The sequence below is a fragment of the Gymnoscopelus microlampas genome, assembly GCF_963454915.1.
Source record: "Gymnoscopelus microlampas genome assembly, chromosome: 23".
NCBI lineage: Eukaryota > Metazoa > Chordata > Actinopteri > Myctophiformes > Myctophidae > Gymnoscopelus > Gymnoscopelus microlampas.
Window position 1 is genome coordinate 18,385,177 of NC_139960.1, and position 17,724 is coordinate 18,402,900.

Genomic DNA, 17,724 nt, shown 5'->3' on the forward strand with positions numbered 1-17,724 from the left:
TTGTTTAACTTCATACATGTGGTCAATTAATCATGACAGAGCCTATTTAAAAATAAAAATTTAGAGAACCGGGAGGGGCGGGCAGTGCCACTAGAGGGTAGCATGGGTCCAAAAAATTTGACCCGAACCGAAACGGATCCGAGGATATTTGAACCGAACCTAACGGACCCTAGAAAGAAATCAAATTTACTGGACCCTACCCGAAACGGAGCCGATTAAAATTAGACCCGGTCCGAAACGGAGCCGATTAAAATTAGACCCAGTCCAAAACGGAGCCGATTAAAATTGGACCCGATCCTAAATGGACCCGGGGGAAATGGAGCCGATCCGGCCGGATCTTTAGACCCGAACCGTGTCCGATGCTATATTATGCTTATTTTCTCCATAACATCGAGACTGGTAGTCTCAGCGAGTCAGCGCTTCTCCGAGGCGAGCTACAGCGGAGGGTTGCGTCATGCAGAAGTTGAACAGCTACGTTTTCACAGACTTTCATATCCCCCCAGCTCAACCTATAAATTAACATAGGAATGAGCCTAGATGCATATCAATTGTCCATTGTGTGACCTGTCCTGTTGTAGGTGTTAAAATGAAATGAATAAAAAAGTGCATGTAGATCTGCTATTTTCAAGTAGCTAAAGGATAGCGCTATGTATACTTTGTAATAATCTACAAAGTAACTAAAGTCTTTAACACAATTGTATTAATTAATGTAACATCAGCACAATGTAAATACAATAGCATTGGTTTCATTTTATTGAAGATATGAGTAAATATATGCATATATAAAGTTCAACATGTAACATTGCATGTTATAATTTCATGTTATAGGTAAAATACAATGATTTTCAAAACCCTTCATTGGCGTAAATGTAATTTTTCCATTACTAATACAACTTTACAATATTCATGTTTAAATGTTCTAGACCAGAGGTTCTCACATCATATTTTAACTGGGGCCCCCCAAAATAATCATACTTGAACTTGGGATCCCCCCTAAATAATCATATTTGAACTGGGGACCCCCCTAAATAATCATATTTGAACTGGGGACCCCCAAAATAATCATTTGAACTGGGGACCCCCCACCCTGACAAGCACTTGTAAGGAGTAGGAGTTGAGGCAATACATTTAGTTTGACTCGGTTCCACAGATACATATTGTGAAAATAGCTGTTTTCATAATAGTTGCCTCTTTCTTATATTATTTGGCCAATGTTTGACCAGTTTATATGGTCTATTTTCTTTTTCTTTATTTTCTTTTTAGGTATTAAAAAAGTCTTAAAATACCTTAAATTTACCCCAGTTTGAGAACCACTGCATTCATGATCTGTACATCTATACAATATTCATGTTTAAATGTGTTAGACACACAGAGCCCCCCCCCCCCCCCCCCCCCACCCCATCGCTATGGAAACCAAACCATATTGATTATGTAACCCCCCCCCTTCCTGATTATTACATTATGATACAACACCATATCTGTCCTCACACCCTCTCTGTCTTCACACCCTGTCTGTCCTCACACCCTGTCTGTCCTCACACAGAGACACAGAGGAGGAGTCAGATATAACAAACCCAGCATAGAGAGGTTCAGTGAATTTGTTATGTAAGGTGTACATGTGTGTCAGAGTGTCCTCTAACACTCTGTAGAAAGAAAGAGTCCCAGCAGACCAGTCTAGATACACTGCTACTCTGTTGGAGTCAGAGGCACGGACAGGGAGGAAAGTGGGCTTAAGATTGTGCATGAAAGAGTACATGTTACCATTGTAACCATCACTACAGCCCATACTCCAGGACTTATCATTCCATCCAAGCTTACAGTCCCTACCCTTTCCTTTCCTGTTGATACCTCTGTAAGTCACTGCTATCTCAACCACTCCACTCCACTCTACCTCCCAGTAACAGCGTCCAGTCAGACCCTCTGAACACAGAACATTGCCCCTTCTATCAAACCTGTCAGGATGATCAGGAAGATCCTGATCCTCTTCCATCCATGTCACCTTCATGTTGTTCTCAGACAGAGCAAGTTTTCTGTATGCTGTGTTTGTGTCCAGTGTGAGACGATGGAAATCTGATGAGAAAACAACACAGTAAACAAAAACATCATTCACTGAGTGACACACACACACACACACACAAGAACCCTGCCCAAATATTTCAGGCGCGGCGGTATTTAAATACCTGCAGTCGGGAACGGGCAGTCAAAATAAAACCTGGGGCCCCCGCAAAATCCCTCATCCTACCGCAATAAACCAGAGATAGAGCTTATATATATATACACATATATATATACTTTAGCAAGATATGAATCTGTCTACATGCAGAGGAGAACGTCATTTCCCCTACTAAGCTTCGGACAACGCACGCAGTCTCGATGATATAGGCAAAAGGAAGGGACCTTATAATCCATATAAATCACATAAGCCATATTGGAACCAAGAATTAGGGACCTTATGGTCTGAGATGCGTAAGGCAGAAAAAATATATTTACGTTCTGGCAAAGACCAAAGAATCCAATGCAGAAGTGCATTTAAAAGTAAACAATTTGTTTGACAAGAAGCTTAGACTATACAAAAGGAGGTACCAGAGAGGCCTATCAAACAATTTAGAACACACTCAATCTAATAACCCTCAGTGTTTCTGGAGTGAGATTAACAAATTGGGCCCCAAACGTCATAGGAAGATTCCTATGGAAGTTTGGCAAGCCAAGAATTATCCTCAGACAGAGAGACTGTGCTTGGGGAATGGGAGAAGGCATTCTCTGGTCTTTTTTCAAAAAATGAAATAGGCTTTGATGAGAGCTTTTATGCTGAGATATGTTCACAGAAGAGAAACTTAGAGGAACAACACAGTGACAATGATTTGAACAGAGAGCTACAGTGGGTGACCATTGACTTTGTCGTTTTTTTTCATTCTTCTCATGCGTTTCATGCAGGGCATGTATGATTTCCACTCTGTGCCACTAGGGGCAGCAGTGGTCTACTGCCTACAGCTGCCTACAGCCCACAGCAGACAGCAAGAATATATTTGTTACTAGTATACTGTATATCCTCTCCAAACTGTACATACATTACTTTACACTTTTGTATTATGTTTTGACACTTGCTTTGGAAAATGTAAACGTATGTTTTATCATGCCAATAGCTCATTTGAATAGCAAAATTGTTTGTTTTGGGGTTTTTAGGCACTGTTTTTCCTAGAAAGACAGAGAAAGATCCTGTCTGTTGCTTACAGTACAAGATGTGACATTTATATTAAGCAAAATATTAAGCAAATAAAGTTAGATAGCATGATGCTGAGCTTAACATTAGTTTAATTTTAACGTCTTAATTGATAAAACGAGACGGGAAAATAAACGTATTTTTTCTCTTGCCAATAGCTCATTTGAATTGACAAATTGTATTTCTGTGGTGGTGGTTCAGTGGCACTATATATATATATATATATTTAATATATACTGGGGTCATACGTTCTGTGCTTTCTGTGTGTGCACTTATGCCGTGTGTCTCTTTCTTTGAGCGGGGGGGGGGGTCTATCAAGGCAGGCTATTTGTTCAGATGCAATTTCAGCGTGGCTATTAGGCAAAAACATCTGATCTACAAGCCCACAAAGAGTCGCGATGCAACTCTATTTTCTAACATTTTAGTCTATTTTTGGCAGAGAGAGAGAGAGAGAGAGAGAGAGAGAGAGAGAGAGAGAGAGAGAGACACACAGAGAGAGACACACAGAGAGAGAGAGAGAGAGAAATTAATATAATATAGGCCTACTATATATACTTTACTCGTAACAGAGTAGGCTACTTCTACATTGCAGTATTGATATTTTTACTTAAGTAAACTGCAAACCAAAAAACTCTTCAACGACATGTGCTCCTTGTCCAGTCTATTCATCGCTAAACCGGTTATGTTAATTATCTCTCTCTCTCTATACAAAGACAAAGTCTCTTTTATCCAGATGCGCTCTCTCTCTCTGTCTCTCTGTACAAAGACAAGGTCTCTCTCTGAGAGAGAGAGAGAGAGAGAGAGAGAGAGAGAGAGAGAGAGAGAGAGAGAGAGAGAGAGAGAGATGCATCAAAGTAGGGGTTCTCAATCTTTTTCAGGCCATGACCCCCCAAAATAACCATATTGGGGACCCCCATTTTGCGTGTGCGGCTTTCATCATCAATTTAAAAATAAAGATGATCGGATCATCTGTGAAGCATTTTCATATACGCTGCTGTCTCGTTAAAACCAGCTGCGGGGGAATATTATCCAACACATCACCACGGTTAACGCTACGTTCATGTTTACTGCATTACATTTGTAACAACAGCATAATATTGGGTTGTGCAGGTGAGATTTCGAAAAATCTTCAGTGAATGCTTTTAGGGACTATGCCTAGGCCTACATAGAATGTGGAGGGAGAAGGGTACCAGCTGCACTTGTACCCCTTATTAACTGTAATATGCTCATTCCATGCAGCTCGGCAGAATGCGTGTGCGGCTTTAGTTTGATGAACATTGAACCTCATAATAACATCACTCCGTTCGCGACTACATACAGAACGTGTGTCGGCTCTGATGTTTATTAGACACTAGAGTTTCGGGGGGCTACGCCCCCCTCAACCCCAGCCGCGCACGGGGCCCAGCGTGGCCGTGTGTATATTGGGGGACCCAAATCGCCGGAGTGAAACTGTGGAAATTTTTTTTTGAAAAAGGAAAAAATTTGAAGAAATAATATTTGTTATGTTTCAGGGGGTCCACAGGGGGTCCGCGGACCCCCTGATGGTCCACTGACCCCCTGTGGAGTGTTGGGACGCGCGGGGACACCCCTGGAACATTGCGGACCATTTCGGTTTTTTTTTTTTTTTCATGAAGGTGGTTGCTTGTTTCTGGCGCAGGCTGTGCAAACCTGGCAACCTAGCGCATGCTGCGTAGCGTCATGAGGGTCAGTGGGGCCGTGGCTCGGTCAGTGAAGACCCTGTAGTGCGGATGATATGTGGCATAGAGGGGCAGATTGTAAATCCACAGAGGAAACATCCGTGGGCTACCATTGGTTCAGCGATGTGTGCGGTCGCCCTGCGGCCCCTCCTCCTCCACCAATGTGCAGTATTGAGAGCCCTGACATCACAACAATTGGAGCGATGGGCACTGCACTGTGGTTGGTTAGGGTACACCTAGGGCCCAGGTAGAACCCAGTTAAAGCCTGCATGGGCAAACCCAGTTAGGACCCGCCTTGGTCCCACATAAACATGGCTAGTTGGGGCCCACCTAAGGGCCAGGTAGAAGCTACTTATAGCCTGCATGGGCATCGCAGTTGGGACTGAAGTGGATGCCGCTGACATTGCTGACATGGGGTCCATATGGTTTAGCCCACCTTGAAACCATATGGGAACTACGCTGGCATGCTGGCTGTAATGCAAACGCTGCATCATAGCTGCAGTGTGTAGTTTGATGTTGTGTGTGTAGCAGATATACCTGCAGTGTGTAGATCAATGTCCATAGGAAAGTCAATGCCCAGCAGTTTTTTTTTTCCCCAGCAGAGTTTCTAGTGTCTCTGTGTCTCTGTGGAAGAGGTTGCACATGAACTCTGCAGCCGCACTGAGGCGCTCCAACACAAACACTCTGACATTAAGCTGCTTCACACAACAAACATCAGCACCACGCTGGGGACTGCCCATAAGTCCGACATTCCATTACTCCGACTACGTGGCTTCCGCGTGCGGTTAAGGTTAGGTTTAGGGTTAGGTATAGGGTTAGTATACGTCGGAACAATGAGCCGTCGGAACAATGACATGGCACCTACCACGCTGCTGTTTGTCCAAAAGACACAATATCTCCTCTCCCACCGACGTCATGTGTTCATTTATCGACAGCCGTACAGACTCCTTTTGACAAATTTTACGTCGTTTATCCAGCTCTCACTGAGTCTCCACATCGGGCTGTTATTTTGCTGCGATCAAGTCAACGATGTGAGAGATTAGCTATCACAGACGGACGGACAGGGGGTGAAACATAGTGTTGCGCCATGCCTTTCGGCCTGGCGGAGACAATAAAAAACCGAAAGTAAAGGAAATGGCCATTTCTGCAACAGAAGTAGGCAATAAACTATGCTATGAAAACATGGGCCACATTGGCAAAGAATGTAAGAAAGAGGCAATCATGTAGAAAATAGCCGATCTCCAAGCTTACAAAGCCTCTCAACGTGAGGCGTTTCGAGCTTGTAGATCGGCTATTTTCACAATATTTACTTGTGGAACGGAGTCAAACAGAATGGGGGGGTCCCAGATCAAGTACGTGTATTTGGGGGGGGGGGGGGGGGGGGCGGCGTGAAAGGGTTGATAAACACTGCTGTAATCGGAGCGAAATTATCTGAAATTACTACATGACCATAATGCAGCCTAACATGCGTTGCACGGGGCGGTCCTGCCATTACGTTAGTTACTGTAGTTGCTGTGGAGCTACATAGTTCTCCAGAAGACACACACAAACATACACCATCTACAATGGACGAACTGAGCAGCAATATAGACATTCACCACACGAACGTGCATTGTTGACAAAGTGATTGCACAGCCGCTGCAGGCATGACAACCAGGTTAGCGTTAGCGACATGGCAGCTATCACAGCGCCCTGTCCGTCGTGCTGCAACTGCCTGTGATGGCTACAGCAGTAACAGCAAGCTGTCTGCGATGCCATTGTCTGGAGACTGCTGTTAGCGTGACAGGACCAATGAGAGTGAGCGCTGTAGTTGTTGCTAAGATACGGTGGCGTCTCTGCCCCATAGCTTGTAGATCTCTCACACATGATTGGCCTAGGCTGCGTTGCCAGGTCTGACTTTGTGTGTAAGCAATGGGCGGCTTATTTTTGCGCGCCTTTGGGCTCGTTTGCATTGTGCGCACGGCAGCGCTTGTTTAGCGTACGTCAGCGCGACGTGGCAACGGACGTGGCAACGTGAAAGGTGATTGGCTGGTGAAAAGAAACACCCGACGTTACACCAGAAATGGTGCCTGGAGAAAATGGTGACCAAAAAAAAAGTTTGGAAAAAAAGGAAAAAACCCCCGCAGCGGCTGCGTGCTGTTGTGGTGATGAGGTCGTGCGCACGGTAAACGGTACGAAGCTGGCTCCCCTTCCGTTTTGTCCGACATTTGGTGAGTAGAATTAATTATGTTGCGCGGTGGAAAAGCTGTAGTGAGCAGTGAGATGTCCCCTACGCGAGGCGTAAATTCAGCGCGGCCGCCGTGGCGAGTCAGTTGCCGACATGTGGTCTGGCGGTGCGTTGTTTAGTCGATAACAGAGCTGTGGGGTGTGGACACCGAGGGTGCGGAAGTTGGTCGGCATTTATATAGTTAGATATGGACCTCCGCTCAGGTCCTGGAATCCAGAGCCTTATGACATAAGGGCCTTATGTCAAGACTTGGCTGCGAGCACATCGCACGGCAGAAAGCACAAAAACCAAAGTGGCACAGCCTGTCATGTCAGATAACCCCGACCCACTTTGGCAGTTTTTATAAGACAGGGGTTATTGGCGTCTTTTTGGTTTGTTTTATTTTATTTCCTCGTTTATACTTATTTCCTCCTCAATATTGTTTAAGAATTAATGTGCTATCCATGACATGCTGTCACCAGTTTACCAGTTCACTGTCTGTTATTTAATGATGATCGAATATTGGCTAAATGTTTACAATTTCTTCTGTCCAAACAATGAAAAGCACTAAGAAAAGGCAAGTGAGTCTCTCTTTAATTAAGCATGATGAGCCATGTGTTTTCCACAAAACAATTGAATATCATTGAATATAATTGCACCCTTGTCATACTACTATGTTATTAGCTTTCAGTAGGCCACCACAGGCACAGACAGTGCGTTTTAGCGCAGCGCGGCCTGGCGCAGCGCGGCGGAGTGGTTGCGTGCGGGGGGTCGGGGGGCTTTCGTGGGAGGGGGGGACGGGTGGATCAGAGCTTAACCCTAAAACCGAAATAAAGTAACAAAAAAAAAACTCCAATCCGCTCAAGAACCTTGCTCCCCCACTTCCAAAATTAGCACTAGCCTACAACACTGGCCCAGTCTCTTGCCAAACCGGTTATGTTAATGATTATTCCAAATAAGCCAAGTGAGGAACTCTGCTATCAGGTTCCCCCTCCCCCCTACAGTACCTCTGTAGGCCTATCTCTTCTATCAAAGTATTTGTTCAGATACAAATTCAGAGCGGCCAATTTTGATATTTTTAATGCGCCTACATGAAGTTAGAGGGATGGGCAGAAATGGTGTAGGCCAGTGGTTTTCAACCTTATTCCCATCAAGGACCCCCAAATTGACACATATTAGCCCAGGGACCCCCATTTGAAAAGATATGCCAGGGACTCAACCATTTAGATTTCTTGGGCGTCCCAATCTACACTGTATCATCATCATCATCAGTGTTCATTTAACTCTGAGAGTGTACAAATGGAACCAAATGGACCCTGACAGGTCCATTTGGTTCCATTTGTACATTAAGAGTTACAGACACATAAGGGTCAATTTGGTTGCTAACTATTAATTTGGCTGGGGACCCCCTGGAACCCCCTCAAGGACCACTGGTGGTCCCCGGACCACTGGTTGAAAACCTCTGGTGTAGGCTATTTTCAACTGTTAATGGGTTTTTCTTTCTTCACAAATTAATTCTACTTTGTTGTACAACAGTGTCCCATAAAAGTAGCGAAAATAGCCGATCTACAAGCTCACAAAGTGTTGCATCATGATTTGAATTCCGACTGAAAACGCCACCCTTGCGTCTCCGTGTGTACAACCAAATACGCATCTTTCCTGCACCGATGACGCTTGTGGCTTTTACAGCGCTGCTCCTACACTACCACCGTCAGCAACAAGTGGACATGGAGTAAATGTACTTAGTTACTTTCACGTGCATATAAATGAGCCACGCGGTCTTATAAGAATGAAAACAAACGCCTCGCTGTTGGCCATGGATCACATGACGGTCGTCTGTTACGGTCATGGATGAACTCAAAATGTTACTTGAGTTCAATCAAAGTAAAAGTGCAAAAGTATTGGCAAATAAATGTTTGATAATAGCTGATCTACAAGCTCACAATGCGTCGCAATGCATTGTGAGCTTGTAGATCGGCCATTTTCAAATAGACTATATGAAATAGGGCAAATAATGTATGTTTTATAATGTCATGATTTATATCTGCAAAGTAACTAGTAACTAAAGCGTTCAAATAATGGTAGTGGAGTAAAAGTACAATATTTTCCTCTGAGATGTAGTGGAGTAGAAGTAAAAGTAAAAATAGCAGATCAGCATGCTTATAGCGTGAGATTCGAACCCGGGTCGTAAAATCGCCGGACATCAGTTCTAACCGCTACACTAACTGGACTTTTTCATTTATAGAGGAAAGAGGTAGAATCCTACTATACAGAAATTGATGCGAGAAAAAAACAACATATAAGACGTCTGTCTGTCTGTCTGTCTCTCCACGGACTTTTGAGACAGACAGACAGACAGACAGACAGACAGACAGACAGACAGACAGACAGACAGAAACCAATGTGTGTCTGAACATTTCTAAAATGACAGAGATGCGTTCCTGACTGCCCGACGCTGAACAGAAAACCCAATTTAAACGCTCTAAGCACACGTAATTATTGCTAGTTATTATTATTATTATTAATAATAATATAAGACATCTATCTGTCTGTCTGTCTGTCTGTCTGTCTGTCTGGCTGTCTGGCTGTCTGTCTGTCTGTCTGTCTGTCACAAAAAAAGTGACTCCAAAGCGGCACCTTGTGGTAGTATTTGGAACTTAAATTTACTGCAAAGCGGGTGAGGCAAATGAGTGAAGTGATACTCTTATGAAAAGCGACAAAGTCAATGGTCACCCACTGTAAGTAGGGAGGAGGTTCAACAAGCAATTGACATGGCTAAAAGAGCCCTTCATTGGGTTTGTACCCTGCCTTCTGTGTCTTGGCCTTGATCAGTATCCCACATATGGTGGAGAATACGGGTAATACTGATCCTCGCCAAAACCCACAAGGTGGAGCACGCCTCCGCCTTAACGGCACTACTGAAAAGCCAAACTGACTTGCAGACAGCGGTACAAAGATTAATAGACAGAATCGCCAGAGATGTAGCCAGCACTCGTGCACCACGGGAGGTGCTCACTAAATTGTCACCAGAAGATACCTGGAGGTGTTTTAGCGCACCGCTGCTCGAGAGAGGTGGCCAGTGCCTGACTGGGCCTCGTTCTTGGCTCCCTTTCTCATCGGCAAGGTCCAGCGCGTCTGCCGCGACCTGTCCCTCGCCGACGCCAGAGACTATCGAAAACTGAAGGAAGCCATCTTGGCCAGCCAGGGCTACAGCCTCCCGGCCCAAGCACAGCGCTACCACAGCTGGGCCTACAACGCGGCCCAGCCGCCTCGGCCCCAGGTGGCGGAACTATTACGCGCAACGCACAGCTGGCTGACGACCGGAGGAGAGCCCCCCGTGATCGACGACTAGTGATTGACCGATGTATCCGCTCCTTTCCGCCTGACGCCCGAAGATACGCCTCACAAGTGAGCCCAAACTCACTGGAGGCGCTGGTCGCACTGTTAGAGAACCACCAAGTAAGCGTGGACATGATGAGGACCACCCGCGCCGACGCAGCCAAGGCCCTCGGCGAGGAGAAGCCCAGCCGTGACCGGAGGAGGTCCACCCCAGCGAACCCGTCTGCCGCCGTCGCTGAAGGGCCCACTCGGGGGCCACAGCAGCGGCGCTGCTACGTCTGTGGCCAGGCGACCACATCTCCTGGTCCTGCCCAGAGCAAGACCGCGACGTCTCCATGGGGACCGCATGGACGCCGCCCGCCCCTGCCTACACACTGGTACCGGCCACCGACGCCAGACCCGCCTGCCGGTGAAGATCGTGCGCACCGACACCCATGCCCTGCTCGACTCAGGCAGCGTAGTGACGCTCGTGCGCGCCGACCTGGCGGGGAAGCTCAGCGCCACCACCGTCCCGGTGACCTGCGTGCACGGCGACGTGCGCCACTACCCAGTGACGCAGCTCCGCATACAGACGCCGAGGGGAGACGCCGTGGTACCGGCCGATGTCGTACCGAACCTGGCTGCGAGTGCCACTCCTGATTGGCGCCGACTATGTCCTCTTCGCCCGCTATTGGGACCCCGGCCTACGACGGCCCCCCCCTTGGGGGGCCAAGGGCGGGCGAGTTCACCACGGCGCAGTGAACCGACCCAAATCTGGACATGGCACGCCAGAATGTCGCCGCCATCAACGGCAAGAAGTGTGAAGGGGTGAGTGCACTAAACCCCCCGTTCTTTCTTGTAAAAAATGGACTGTTGTATAGAGGGGTGTTAGACAAGGGGGGGATATGATTGAACAATTACTAGTGCCTAAAACGTACGTGTCACGAGTATTGTACTTAGGCCACACGCACCAGTTGGGGGCCCACCTGGGCATGCAAAAGACATATGAGCGCATTCTGGCCCGCTTCTACTGGCCCGGTGTCAAACGTGCCGTAGAAGACTTTTGCAAGGGTTGCCCTGAATGTCAGAAAACCGCCCCACGGCCGACCTTCCACAACCCACTGGTGCCGCTGCCCATCATCAGCACGCCGTTCTCCCGCCTCGCCATGGACATTACATTACAGTCATTTAGCAGACGCTTTTATCCAAAGCGACTTTCAACATTGGTAGGGAAAAAACTTCTAATCACCAGAAGTCTTAAGTGCATTTCCTGCAAAAACAAGCAACCAAGAGTATACCTAGCGCTAAGGTAAAAGTGCAATATATCAGCTACCTACTTTCTTAAACAGATGAGACAAAATAGCAAAATCAAATGAGCACGAGCTAAAACAAATAAGTGTATCGACTAAACAAGATCCAATAAAACAATACAACAATAAAACAAGAGTTCGTACAACTAGTTAACAACAAGTAGCAGGCAAAGAGGAAGGGTAGTGTTTCCTGAAGAGGTGGGTTTTCAGCCTGCGGCGAAAGATGGGCAGTGACTGACATCAGTGGGAAGTTCATTCCACCACTGTGGGGCCAGAACAGAAAAAAGTTGTGACCGTGTCGATCGACCAGAAGGACCCTTGAGTGACGAGGCAATCAGTCGCCCCGAGGTGGCAGACCGAAGTGATCGGGCAGGGGTGTAAGCATCGACCATAGCCCGGAGGTAAGAAGGCGCTGTTCCTTTCACTGCCCTATAGGGTAGCACCAGGGTTTTAAACTGAATGCGAGCCGCTACGGGGAGCCAGTGTAGAGAACGGAGAAGGATAGTTGTGTGGGAGAACTTGGGGCGGTTGAACACCAGACGAGCCGCAGCATTCTGAACAAGCTCCAGAGGTCTGATGGCAGATGCGGGAGCACCAGCAAGGAGGGAGTTGCAGTAGTCCAGGCGGGAGATGACGAGAGCCTGGATGAGCACCTGGGCTGCCTTCTCCGTGAGGAAGGGGCGAATCCTCCTGATGTTGTAGAGGAGGAACCTGCAGGACCGTGTCACTGTTGCAATGTTTGCAACGGTGACACGGTCATAGTTTAGGTATTCTTATAGTTTAGGTATTCTTTACTTCATTCTCTCAATTTTATTTCTGTGTGTGATTTCCTGTGATTTCTGTGTGCAGCAATCACACACAGGTGTGACTGCAGGCAGAGCCATGCAGTCATGCCTTATATGGGGATTGGTGGGGCGGCTCCCTATGGTAATTAGGATGAACTGGCACACCCCTTCAAGTTACGAGGATTGGGATTCATCATCATCAAGAACATAGTTACAATTCTGCCTTTTAAGAACGTTTCATGAATCTGACTCAACTTCTCTTAGGAATTCACTTAGGAAGAAATGTAAGAGGAAACATTAGGAACACACGGAAGACACAGCCTGGGGCGCTAACCCATACTGCTCCCGGGAGCCGTCTACATTCTGGCTGTCACCAGTCTCTCCTGTGGTCACCAAACTATTCCTGGTTGTCACATAGTCTATTCCTATGAGCCACTATAAATAGAATAACTAATAAAGAAAAACATCACAAGGATGCAACTGGGACGTATCATCAGGGTTGTAGCCTGGGGTCATCGGGTGTTTCGGGTCTCGCAACATACAACATACACCCTCGCCCAGATGACCCAGCCAGGGTTAATCAAGCCCCGACTTACGTCCCAGTAGCTACCCACGGTCAGTCCTATAGGTCAAGACAGGGCAGTCCGCTTCTCCGGAAGTACTCTGCCGGGACTCGGGGAGGCTCTGGCACGTGGAGGGACTGGGCTCTGTGGGTTGTCTCCTGGCCGGGCTCCTCCTTCGTCTCACCAGGTCCAGGACCTGAGCGCTGCGCCAGATCGTGATGGTTCCTTGGGTCGATACCACTAGATTGGGCCGTCTAATGGTATTAGCTCCACTTGCGGTTAGCTGGAATGGCCCTCCTAAAGGCCTCACCGTGGGTTTGTTGGGCTTCTTCGTTGGGCTCGATGGTAAGAATACCATCGGGCGTAATTCTCCTTTAAGGGAGAATGAAACATATGGATTCTGGTACCCCCCCAACTTTCAGCAGCTGTCACAGGTTTCCCTATGGGAGTCCGGAGTTGAACTTACTACAGGATCCTCTAGGGGAGTTGAACTTACTACAGGTTCCCCTAGAGTTGAACTTACTACAGGTTCTTCTAGGGGAGTACAACCACATTTGCCAACAGAGTATAAAACAGTGTATAACATGTCAATGTGACAGACAGACAGACAGACAGACAGATACTCACAGAGTTGAGGTTTAATCCAGTGTTCTCCTCCATGATTCACACTGTAGGAAGCAGAACAACAATGAATACTGTTGTATCACTAGCAGGCTTGATTACTGCAATGTATGTTCTCCTGTCTGGTCTTCCAAAAAAAAAACTATAGGTTGGTTAGAATGCACTTGTTACTTGTCCAGAATGCAGCAGCACGTGTGTTGCCAAAGAGAGCACGCATTACGCCTATTATAAAGTCCCTGCATTGGTTGCCTGTCGGTTTTAGAATAGATTTTAAGATCCTTTTACTGGTTTATAAGTCATTTAATGGGATGCACCTGCCTACTTGTCAGCAATGCTTCCTAAGTACGTGCCCGGCAGGGCCCTTAGATCCTCTAGCGAGACTAGAGACTAAAACTAAAAAGTATGGAGGAGCAGCTTTTAGCTACACTTTGGAACAGCCTGCCGGGAGATCTGCAGGACAATTTTAAAAGAAATCTTAAAACATTACATTACATTACAGTCATTTAGCAGACGCTTTTATCCAAAGCGACTTACAATAAGTGCATTCAACATAGGTAGGGAACAAAACCACTAATCACCAGAAGTCTTAAGTGCATTTCCTGCAAAAACAAGCAACCAAGAGTATACCTAGCGCTAAGGTAAAAGTGCAATATATCAGCTATACCTACTTTCATAAAGAGGTGGTGCCATGGTTTTTCACTTTTTCTGTTTTTCATGTGTCTATGAGGTTGATAGAACTTCATTAAGCCCCCTGGTGATGTTTTTATGGTGTTTTATGTCTTCTCTGACTATTTTGAGTTTCTACCTGGAGGCTGAAACCTTGAGGGTCAAACGTGCCAATAGAAAAACAGTCCTTTAGTGACAATAAAAAAAATATACATTCCCCCTCATTATCATAACACAACAGGTGTGGGCATGAGGAGGAGGAGGGACTAGGACAGGTGGGTGGTGCTAAGGTGGTGGAGGAGGTGCTAAGGTGAGAACCAGGTATACTTAATGAACTGACGGGGTGTCCACATAAAAACATAATTTTAACAATTTCTGTACACTTTTTTGAAAAAAAATCTTCCTCCTAGTATAACCATAATACCTGATGATTATGTTTTAGGGGGGGGGGGGAAATCACTGAAAATCACTGTATCCTGTCTTTAAACAGATGAGACAAAATAGCAAAATCAAATGAGCAAGAGCTAAAACACATATTTTTAGCATTGCTTTTACTTAGATTGCTGCATTGCTTTTCCTGTTTTACTTGTTTGTTTTAATTATTATTATTATTATTATTTTTAATGCATTTCTATGTATTTGTATGCATCTCTGCTTTTTTTTGCCTTTTTTAAGTCTTTAACTTTGTTTTGGTCCTGTGAAGCACATTGAACTGCACTTGTTGTCTGAACTGTGCTATATAAATAAAGCTTGATTGATTGAATCAATGTCTAACACAACATCTCCACTACTTAACATTATTATTACTACTTAACTTGTATAATCCTGAGGGGGCACATTGGCCCGCCTGACAAGCCAGTTAAACATTCTAAGGGAAACACTGTACTAACCAACATGACCACAGTCCAAGTCTACTCACTTGAGAGTCTCCAGTGCAGCAGAGAGCTTCTTCAGACCGACGTGTCCTATGTGGCTGAAGTTCAAGTCCAGCTGTTTCAGATGGGAGGGTTTGAAGGTCAGAGCTGAAGCCAGAGAAGAACAGCCTTCCTCTGTGACCCCACAGCCTGACAAGCTGCAGATAAATACATATTTAACAAACTGCTATTGATGTTCAAGTAGAGATCCACACAGAGCGAAAACACATTATTTACCTCAGGATCTGCAGTCTACAATGTAGACTCTTCAGCGCAGTAGAGAGCTGGACCAGCTGTGATTCCTGAAGGCAGTTGAAACTGAGGTCCAATTCTCTCAAATGGGAAAGATTAGAGCTGAGAGCTGAGACCAGAACGTCAAATCCTGTCTGTGTGATGTTACAGTCAGCAAGTCTGTAATTACATATTCAATATCTGGATTAACTATCAGAGTTTTGGAGTAGGGACCCAAGAGATCAGGCAGGCATGAATAATGTGAAGTAAATCATCTTAATCACTTCTTGGAAAGTGCAATGAAAGCTACAAGATAGTAATAATAGGCAACTAGATAAGGATAATGTGTGTGTGTGTGTGTGTGTGTGTGTGTGTGTGTGTGTGTGTGTGTGTGTGTGTGTGTGTGTGTGTGTGTGTGTGTGTGCAACGTAACAACTTAAGTAATTTTGTTCTCTGTTTCTAGACATGAAATGGCGTAAAGTTCTCCCGGGCAAGAAGTGAGGGTGAGCAAAGTTTCTTGGGGTAATGGATGCTCAACATATTTTAAGAGGTTCTTGTTGTTTGAGTTGATAGTATTTTCTTAATTAGTATTTGATAGTATTTTCTTATTAATAGCTGGCATAAATAAAATAGTTACAAATAATATTAAAAACCAGGGGATGATCTAAAACATCCAACCACTCATAGTGTAATCACAAGTATTCCAGTTTAAAATCTCAGCATGGCTCTACATACTGTAATCACTGTACCTTATTATTTGTCTAGTCAGTGTGGGTTACCATGATATCAACCTTATTGACAAAATGAAACAGACAGAAGAGCCTGCTGGTGCTGGTGGGCTGGGGAACCAGCAAACCTTCCAGTCTTTGTTTACCAGTGTTGGGCAAGTTACTTTATTTTAGTAACATATTACTACCTTCCTTTTAAAGTAATACATTTTGTTACATATTACTGTCTGAGCAACAGTAATATATTAATATTACATGTTACTTTAAAAAAAAAAAGCTAAAATTGAACAATTACATAATCTAGATTTTGTATTATTATTATTAGCCCACAAATTATTTTTGGGACACAGAGATGGGCAAACATTTAAATCATAATATGGCTGAAATGTAGGGCTGAAGTGGTTAATGTATGTTCTGTAATAATAATCCAAATCTACAAACTAACTTGTAACCAGGCCTGGAATTTCGTCATTTTAGGGGCAAGGCCACTTGGCCTTTGGTGTTGCAATTTTTTTAGGGCACGAAGGCCAAATGCCAGGGCAGGAAGGCCATAAAAAAAAATTAAAAGTCCACGGAAAGAATTGAACTTAAAGGTTAAGGATGATTTTATTTTAATATAGTACAAGAATAACTATCTGTGAAATATAACCCATTTATTTCACAAAATAATTACAAATATTTGTACAAAGTTATACTGGTCTCAATATATGTCACTTTCAGCCCTGGTCTTCACTGACTGAAGTAGGGGTCACATGAATCACATTAGATTCACAGATTAGAGATTTTATGTATTTTCCCCACAAGTTATTTTCATTCAAATGAAATGTGATTGAACTTGCACTAATAATGACTTTAGTTGATTTTTCACTATTTAAAATATAATATTTCTTAATTATTAATAATTATAGCTTGCAGATTGGCTATTTTCACAATTTTAAATTGTTTTAAAATAATTAAAAAAAAAGATCATACAAGGTTTCCATCCGACAGCGACAATATATATATATATATATATATATATGGTTCTGTATCAGTATATGAGGTTTTAGCAAATTTCATTCTAATTGGCTAATATGACTGCCTATGAATTTCATGGCCTGGGTAGGTAAACCTGGCCTGGCGGAGATATGCCCTGTTCTGCACAGCAGAACAGCAAGGTGAAAGCATGAACTTAAATGAGGACTGGCCTGAGCAGCAAAAACGGCTCAAACTATGTCAAACTGTCACATTCTAGCTGCTGAAATAAACTTTCCATTTAGATCATTGTTGACAAACAAACAGAACATGGATGTTGTATGCAAAAGGATTATTTCTTGTCCATTTGTTTGTGAGGTGCATGAGATCACAGCTTCTCTCTACGTTTGTGGGATATTGATAGCATATAACTTTGAATTTGTTTGCAGTTAATTTCTATTGCTTACTGTACTGGATATTAAGAATTTGGGGATTTCACTGTATTTTGTCA

The 17,724-nt window shown here is 44.6% G+C and overlaps 1 protein-coding gene across 3 annotated transcripts in view; it reads right to left on the reverse strand.

Annotated features, from left to right (window-relative positions):
- Window positions 1-1,473: 1,473 nt before the first annotated feature.
- Window positions 1,474-17,724, reverse strand: part of LOC311040195 (protein NLRC3-like) — a 35,448-nt gene continuing 19,197 nt past the window's right edge. For all 3 annotated transcript variants that reach the window (XM_084050311.1, XM_084050310.1, XM_084050309.1), the window contains exons 9-12: window positions 15,538-15,711; window positions 15,306-15,458; window positions 13,727-13,767; window positions 1,474-2,070 (exon numbers count right to left, since the gene is read on the reverse strand). In XM_084050311.1, the coding sequence (XP_083906437.1) occupies window positions 1,502-2,070; window positions 13,727-13,767; window positions 15,306-15,458; window positions 15,538-15,711 (937 nt within the window). In that variant the 3' untranslated portion in view covers window positions 1,474-1,501. The remainder of the gene's footprint in view (window positions 2,071-13,726; window positions 13,768-15,305; window positions 15,459-15,537; window positions 15,712-17,724) is intronic.